The sequence below is a fragment of the Babylonia areolata genome, chromosome 30 (genome assembly GCF_041734735.1).
Source record: "Babylonia areolata isolate BAREFJ2019XMU chromosome 30, ASM4173473v1, whole genome shotgun sequence".
Taxonomy (NCBI): domain Eukaryota; kingdom Metazoa; phylum Mollusca; class Gastropoda; order Neogastropoda; family Buccinidae; genus Babylonia; species Babylonia areolata.
In genome coordinates, this window is record NC_134905.1 from 24,737,206 (window position 1) to 24,746,374 (window position 9,169).

Here is a 9,169-nt window from a genome sequence, read left to right on the forward strand (position 1 = left end):
AAGCCGGGAAGCGAGGCATGCAAATCCTTGATGTGTAACACAACACACAGCACGCACTGTACTTAGCTCTGACCAGCTGGTGCAGGCCGGCTTGGGCTGTGTGAGGATTTAACAGGTACGTTCCATATGCAGTAATACACACTCATTAATTTAATCGCATAGTGTATGCGTTTGATGGTTGTTTTTGTTTGTTTGTTTGTTTGTTGTTTTTTCGCTTGTGTGTGTGTGTGTGTGTGTGTGTGTGTGTATGTGTGTGTGGAGGGAGGGTACGTGTGTGTGTGTGTGTGTGTGTGTGTTCATTTTCAGTGGCTTGCAAATATATCTTGATCGGCTTGTTACTGGAATGCAAACAAATAATCTCTCTCTGTCTGCCTGTCACACACACACACACACACACACACACACACAACGTCCTTCAAATTTAAAACAACATACCAGAGCAGAAACCAGACCATCAATTTACATCATTGTTGAAGGCATTTAATACACAACATCCACATATTCTCCTGACGAGTGTACATATTTCATATCTTCATTGACAGAGCTGGTATCACATGACATCTACCATCTTTCCTGAGGTTGGTAAATCTGGTCAGACCTGAAATGATATTAACCCTTTCAATGGAAAAAATGGAATGAAATTAACCCTTCCAATGTATGGGTTACAACACTAACCATGGGTTGCACAATGAAAAATTTTGTAAAAAAGCTTTTTGTGAAAAAAATCTTTTCTTTAAGCATAATTTTCAATATCAGAATTACAGGACAACAACAAAAAATGTTGCAAACCAAATCATTTTGAAACAGGACACACACACTCTCTCTCTCTCTCTCTCTCATTCACAAACATACACATGCACACACATACATTCACACAGTCACAAATGCCTGAATCACTAAGACATTCTTATGGAACAGCACAAACACAGAACAGATGCATTCTACCCATTACCACAAAGCAATGGATTCTGGGGATAGTTCTCCTTGGAAACATTTAAAGGTAAATATTCAATAATTTACTTCACTGCCATTTAAGTTTGAGTAAGCTACCTAACTGGCATTTAACAAACATTTAAAGGCACACACTCTTATCAAAAAGGTCTTGGGCACCACAAAAAACATGGTACATGAATTTCATCTGCTGATTTAAAAAAAAAACAAAAAAACGCCACTTCATTCTTAGCTGCCGGGAAAAAATACAAATCACTAACTTACAAACAATAATCTATCCACCAATCACACAGAGATCTCAGTCACTGAAATCACTGCCAAGGTCATCCAAGGTCATTGTCGAGGGGTCAAGGTCACCTCCCATAGCTTCTCTGAAAGCAGCGTAATCGTTCGCAGCGTCTGGCGCTGCTGGTCTGGGTTTGTTCTGGAGCTTACGCTTCGGTGCAGCAGACTTGGCGGTAGTGGCTGGTGCAAGCTGCTTCACGTTTGGTGCGACGCCTGTTCTTCTTCTCGCCGCGGTCAACTGCTGTGTCGCTGGCTTCTGGCTTCCGGCCACCTTCTGGCTGGGGACGGAGAGAGAGGTCGTCGCTTCCGCCTTCCGTTTCTTGGGCTTGGACTCGTCGTCACTGCTGGAGCTGGAGCTGCTTTCGGAGAGGGAGACCTCGTCTTTCAGGACGACAGCTCTTCCTCTCTGCTGCGAGGGTCTGTGCTGGATGTTTGCGGCGGGTTTGACCCTCTCCGGCTTCCCGCCCCTTGCTCTGCCTCTTCCTGCCCCTCTTCCTCTTCCTCTACCCCTACCCCTGTGGTTGTCGTCCTCCGCTGCTCCTGAAGCAGAAGATTTACCTCCCCTCGTTTCAGACTTGGCTCCTTTTGTTCTCAGTTCATGATCATTTGCGTCTTCATCCGCTGACGGTTGCGTTGCCGGCTTTCCACCCCTCTTGCCTCGACCCTGACCTCGACCTTGACCCCGACCTTGACCTCGGCCCCGACCTCGACCTGACGACCCTGAAAGGATCCGGTTGGCTTTTTGGATGACGCTTCCTCTTCCTCCTTCTCCTCCAGGCTCGGGCATATTATCTGGTTGAGACTCTTCAGAGTCAGACCCGGAATCGGATTCCGACTCGGAGGATTCGGATTCGGATTCGGATTCCGAACTCTCCTGTCCCTGGAACTTGTCCAAAGCCTTCTGCAGCCGCTTGCTTTTCACTGGTTTTGGGGCGATGAAGTTCTCCGGTTGGAAGTAGTTGTGGATCCGACCCTGGCTCTGAAAAAAAAACAAGACCGGCAGCAACAAACGTTAGACACTGGAAAAGGAATGGTGTGTGTGTGTGATGAAAGAGAGAGAGACAAAACACGGGTGAAGGAATGTGTGTGTGTGTGTAAGATAAGATAAGATAAGATAAGATAAGATAAGAATAACTTTATTATCTCCAACTGGAGAAATTTGGTCAGGTGCATTATCACAACATAGACAAGTAAACAACATGGGGACCATAACTGTAAAAGCCAACAACAGCCCCTACAAATATTACGAAGATACAAATGTAAAAAATATCACATACATCGTTTCATACATACATCCACACACTGCAGGTAATAAACAGTATTCTTAATGTAAAAACAGAAAAAATTAAGAAACATTATTTGAATATATTTATAAACATAGCCTACTATACTGTACATTGATTATAATAGACAGATAAGATAAGAATAAAGATGAATTGCAGAAAACTACAACCAGACAATCAGCACACACCCGCACCCCAACACGGCGGTCTATATATGGCGGGGTAAAATCGGTCATACAAGTAAAAGCCCAATCGTGTACATACGAGTGAACGTGGGAGTTGCAGCCCACGAAGAAGAAGAAGAAGAAGAAGAAGAAGAAAGAAGAAGTTTTCATTCACACACGTCCCCAACAAAGTTTTGTACGCACTCTTTTCTTTGTCAGCTCCTTCATCATCGGCTCCAGCACTTCGTCCGCCTTCTGTTTCCCCCAGCCAAACTTCTGCTTGGCGAATCTGTGGCCACTGTTAAGGACTGTGGTTTGCAGGCATGTGTATGTATCTGTATATACATACATTCATACATACATACATATATAGATACATAGATAGATAGATAGACAGATACATATCTATATAGATATATAGATATCTATATCTATCTATATGTATTTCTCTATATATCTATCTATCCACCCATAGATATATATTGATATACATACATATATACATACATACATCTATATCTATCTATCATCCATAGAGAGATACATAGAAAGAAAGATAGATAGATATAGATATATATACGTACATACATATATCTGTCTATCTATGTATCTATGTATCTATCTATCTATACTGGTGAACACTAGATCAGAAGTCCAACACCAATCGGATTCTGCCACACTGACTCTGCTCCCTCTTCCTCTCATTTCACACATCCAAAACTAACCACGTGTATCACAATGCGTTTGGTGGGATGCGGAAACAAGGAACATACCCCGCATGCACCTCCACCCTCCTGAAAACGGAGTATGACTGCCTACATGGCAGTGGTGAAAACGGTCATACATTTTGTAGAAGCCCACTCGTGTGTATATACATGTGACCGTGGGAGCCGCTGCTTACTAACAGAGAAGAAGAAGACAACGCCCTATCACTCACTCACTCATTCCCTGTCGTGAGGAGATCTGGCATCGTCATTTTGGTCCATTCCTTGACGTTGTCGGACCAGCTCTTTGGTGGTAGAAACAGAAAAAAGAATCCAAGCATTCGAAACCAAGTGCTTGAGGAGACTACTACACATCTCCTACAAGGAGCACAAGACTAATGACTATGTGCGGAACCTGGTCAGCAACCTTGTTGGGCCCCAAGAACCACTGCTGGCGACTGTCAAACGACGGAAGATGGCATGGTTTGGTCACGTCATACGACATAACACCCTCTCCAAAACCATCCTGCAAGGGACTGTAGAGGGAGGGCGCAGACGGGGGCGGCAGAGCCCTAACAATACAACACTCAAAATCGTTCCCACTCTCTCTTCCTGTCCACAACACAACACCTCAACAACACACACTGAAAACAGAAACACGCTCACGCCGGCACTGTCGCTGGGTGGAAAGACGAAAAGGGAGTGGGGGAGGAGGGGAGGAGGAGGTACACAATAGCCGAGAGGTTAAAGCGTTAAGACTTTCAATCTGAGGGTCCTGGGTTCGAATATCGGTAACGGCGCCTGCTGGGTAAAGGGTGGAGATTTTTCCGATCTCCCGGGTCAACATGTGTGCAGACCTGCTCCTGCAATCCATGTCAGTGTTCGGTGGGTTATGGAAACAAGAACATACCCAGCATGGTTGCCAGCATGGTGGAGGTAAATAAACAAAACTGTCATACACATTACAAAATGTTACAAGTCCATGTAAGTGTTTGTGTATGTTTGAGTGACTGAAACCTGTTTGAATGAGACAGAAAACGAGCGATGAGCGCCCAATGGCAGCCATCAGTCGGCTCTACCCAGGTAGGCCTGGTGTTTATTTTTGACAATGGTGAATGTGATGTGCTTTGTTTTGCTGTGATTTGCACCTGTGTGATTTGGGACTGTGATGGTGCCTGTATCGATTTACTTAAAAAAATTTTTTTATGTCACTTACATATGTATATTTTAGCCAATTTCATGTGAAACTGTGTTGACTTTGTACGTATTTTATGACACTTAGTCTTAAATTTGTATATTCAATTGTAAAACGCAGTGAGCCCCATCTGAGATGGGGGGTACTGCGCTACATAAACCTGCATTTTTTATCATTATTTGGCAGCCTGCTGTGCAAATGACCCTGTGTTTCCAAAGTGCTTATAGCCTGGTCACTGACCGAGGCTAGGGGCTATATAAGTATCCATATCAAGTATCCATATCATGCACATCACTCAAAAGGGGAAAGAAAGGATACTGTTGAAGCAGATCCACGTCAGGCAGGCCCCAAGAGAAAGGCTCCTCAGAGTCGTCCACTTCGGGCCGAAGGTAGGCGTCCACCACTTGGCGACTGGGAAAACCTGCAACATGTCACCGGTTACGTTAGTCAGTGAGGAATGAATGAACAACACAGCACGCTTGAATGAAGGAATGAACGAACAACAACCCAACCTAGAATGAAGGAATGAACAAGGAATGAACGAACAACAACCCAACCTTGAATGAAGGAATGAACGAACAACAACCCAACCTTGAATGAAGGAATGAACGAACAACAACCCAACCTTGAATGAAGGAATGAACGAACAACAACCCAACCTTGAATGAAGGAATGAACGAACAACAACCCAACCAAGAATGAAGGAATGAACGAACAACAACCCAACCTAGAATGAAGGAATGAACAAGGAATGAACGAACAACAACCCAACCTTGAATGAAGGAATGAATGAACAACAACCCAACCTTGAATGAAGGATTCAACGAACAACAACGCATGCTTGAATGAAGGAATGACCCAACCTTGAATGAAGGAATGAATAAACAACAACCCAACCTTGAATGAAGGATTGAACAAACAACAACGCATGCTTGAATGAAGGAACAACAGGTGCAATAGCCGAGTGGTTAAAGCGTTGGACTTTCAATCTCAGGGTCCTGGGTTCGAATCTCGGTAACGGTGCCTGGTGGGTAAAGGGTGGAGATTTTTCCGATCTCCAAGGTCAACATATGTGCAGACCTGCTTGTGCCTGAACCCCCTTCGTGTGTATACGCAAGCAGAAGATCAAATGCACGCGTTAAAGATCCTGTAATCCATGTCAGCGTTCAGTGCGTTATGGAAACAACAACATACCCAGCATGTACACCCCCGAAAGCGGAGCATGGCTGCCTACATGGCAGGGTAAAAAAAAAACGGTCATACACAAAAAAAGCCCACTCGTGTACGTATGAGTGAACGTGGGAGCTGCAGCCCATGAACGAACGAAGAAGAAGAAGAAGAAGAAGACGAATGAAGGAATGACAAACAACAACGCACGCTTGAAATGAAGGAATCAGAAACTATCAGAGGCTTCCCTCATCATGAATGAATGCCACCACACCCATCACCCCCAGCCACACCCCCCCCCCCCACCCCCTGCCCCACCCCCCACCCCCACCCACCCCCTGCTGTCCCACCTTCGTGCATCTCCAGGGAGCGCAGTTTGTTGCGGATCTTTCCCTGGTTCCTCGGCAACACCCCCTCCTGCGCCTCCTCCCACCAGCTTCTGTTACAGCATGCTTACATATATTACATGTATACATAGATAGGCTATATATGGAGAGAGAGAGAGAGACAGAGACAGAGGGGGAGAGAGAGAGGGAGAGAGAGATACATACAGTGAGAGAGAGAGACAGAGGGGGAGAGAGAGAGGGAGAGAGAGAGATATACATAAACATACAGTGAGTGAGAGAGAGAGAGAGTGTATGTGTGTGTGTGTGTGTGTGTGTGTGTGTGTGTGTGTGACAGAGAGAGAGAGAGACAGAGAGAGAGAGAGAAAGGACTCAGAACTCAGAACCCCTTTAATGTTAATAGCTTAACAGCCCTAATGACATGGGGGTACAATTACAACAACAAAATAGATTATATATATATAAAAAAAAAAAATGAAAACCACTAATCAAAACATACAATACGTGAAAATGAACTGATACGTAATTACGACCATCCAATTTAATCTTGTGATGACAGGAAATCACAATGTAGGATTATATCTGTAGAAGAGGACAAAAAAAATTTCCTACATAATAGTCTACACAAATTCAATTTCTTTATGGAGAGAGAGAGAGAAAGAGAGAGAGAGAGAGTCAAAAGTCAAAGTCAAAAATATTTTAATGTCAGGCCTCTGACCCATAACATGAGTGATGACATGTTCTGCGCACAGGGGAATGTTTACATTTTTGTAGCTTGCATCCGGACATTCATTGCTTTGTGAACAAAACGGGACAGCTTAAATAAAACAAATTCATTAGTACCAGACATAAGTAAGCAGAATTTAAACACACATGGATTTCCAGAATACTTTGAGGGAGAGAGAGAGAGAGAGAGGGAGGGAGGGAGGGAGGGAGAGAGAGAGAGAGAGAGAGAGAGAGAGAGAGAGAGAGAGAGAGAGAGAGAGAGAGAGAGAGAGAGAGACATCAATCTATCTCATATTCCAAATGTCCAGAACAGTCTCGTTCCTTCCTCAAGGGATGATTTGTTTACATGTTAAAGATTGAGACACAGAGAGAGAGAGAGAGAGAGAGAGAGAGAGAGAGAGAGAGAGAGAGAGAGAAAACACATCAATCTATCACATAAAAAATCAATCACATAAATAAACACATCAATCACAAAAAAACACATCAATCTATCACATAAAAACACATCAATCTATCACATAAAAACACACATCAATCTATCACATAAATAAACACATCAATCTATCATAAAAAACACACATCAATCTATCATAAAAAACACACATCAGTCTGTCACATAAAACACACATCAATCTATCATTAAAAAAACACACATCAATCTATCACATAAAACACACATCAATCTATCATAAAAAACACACATCAATCTATCACGTAAATAAACACATCAATCTAAATAAACATATCAATCTATCACGTATTCCCAATGTTCAGAGCAGTCTCGTTCCTTCCTCAGGGATGATTTGTCTACATGTTACCAGGGTCGTATATATAAGTAAATTTTATCTTGACACTTTGTGTTGAGGGTGAGAGAGAGAGAGAGCAAGAGAAGAGAGAGAAAGAAAAATAAACACATCAATCTATCTTGCACTTTATCTTCAGGGTGTGGAGGGATGAGGGTGTGTGTGTGGGGGGGGGGGGTAGTCTATATATATATATATATATATATATATATATATATATATATATATATATATATATATATATATTTTTTTTTTTTTTTTTTTTTTTTTAATCTGATTCCTGAATAAGAGATGGAGAAAGTTGGTCCTCACAAAATGAAACCAAGTACATTTAAACTGCTCTCTCTCTCTCTCTCACACACACACACACACACACACACACACACACACACACACACACACACACACACATATATATATATATATAGATAGATAGATAGATAGATAGATATAGATATATATATATATATTCAGTATAAACACTAATACTTGCTCTCGTATACACAAAATATGTTACAATCATCATCATCCTCATCATAAACCAAACACATACATAAATAAGTAAATAACCAACCAACTAAACAAATAAGATATAAAAAAAAAAAAATTAAAAAAAAACTGAACAAAACTAGATAACCAAATAATGAAATAAGATAACAAGAAAACAAAAGGGAGTGAATTAACAACAACAACAATAATAATAATAACAACAATAATAATTCATAACTTTTCCATGGCACGACATCCAGTACTAATGCTGCTCAAAGCGCCTGACATCATCGAGCCAGATAATAAACATAACATAAAACATTACAACAGCTCAGTGCAATGCGTTCACAGAATGAATAAAAAAAAAGCATGATCCACCAAACAATAAAAAATATCAAGTAAATAATGCTTAGATTAAAAAGAAATACATTCCATAAAAACACACAAACAAAACAAAACAAAAAAACAAAAAAAACACAGACAGTGAAGAAAAAAAAAGGATTAGAAATACTGAAAAAAAAGAAAGAAAACAAAACAAAAAGGAGTGAATTAAAAACAAACAAAAAAACAAACACAAAAAAACACAGACAGCAAGAAAAAAAAAGGATTAGGAATACTGAAAAAATTAAAAAAAATTAAAAAAAATAAAAACATAAGAAAACAAAAAGGGGGAGAATTGAAAAAAAAAAAAAAAAAAAAGACAGAAAGCGAGAAAAAAAAATGGATTAGAAATACTGAAAAACAACAACAAAAAAAGAAGAAAAAAGAAAAAGAAAAAAAGAAAACAGAAGGGGGTCAATTAAAAAAAAAAGAAAAAAGAAAAAAAAGAAAGTGAATTAAAAAAACAAAAACACACACACACACACAACAAGAAAAAAAATGGATTAGAAATTAAAAACCCAACCCAATAATAACAAAACAAAACAAAACAGACTAAAGCAACAAAAAAAAAAAAACAAACAAACAAAAACAAACAACAAAAAACAAGCAAACAACAACAAAAAAAACAAAAAAACAAAAAAAAAACCACCTCCAGCAGCCCCCAAGCCCCGTACCTG

General features: G+C 40.7%; 1 protein-coding gene across 2 annotated transcripts in view; it reads right to left on the reverse strand.

The window, feature by feature from the left end:
- Positions 1 to 474: 474 nt before the first annotated feature.
- The window catches only part of LOC143275470 (DNA excision repair protein ERCC-5 homolog), a 32,569-nt gene continuing 23,874 nt past the window's right edge, over positions 475 to 9,169 (reverse strand). The window contains exons 11-16 of one of the 2 annotated variants that reach the window (XM_076579619.1): positions 9,167 to 9,169; positions 6,100 to 6,188; positions 4,901 to 5,003; positions 2,888 to 2,972; positions 1,885 to 2,215; positions 1,478 to 1,799 (exon numbers count right to left, since the gene is read on the reverse strand). The exon at positions 9,167 to 9,169 is cut by the window's right edge and continues 142 nt beyond it. In XM_076579619.1, coding sequence (XP_076435734.1) covers positions 1,621 to 1,799; positions 1,885 to 2,215; positions 2,888 to 2,972; positions 4,901 to 5,003; positions 6,100 to 6,188; positions 9,167 to 9,169 — 790 coding nt within the window. In that variant the 3' untranslated portion in view covers positions 1,478 to 1,620. Of the gene's footprint in view, positions 2,216 to 2,887; positions 2,973 to 4,900; positions 5,004 to 6,099; positions 6,189 to 9,166 lie in introns of both variants that reach the window. The other variant, XM_076579618.1, reaches the window with a different exon arrangement.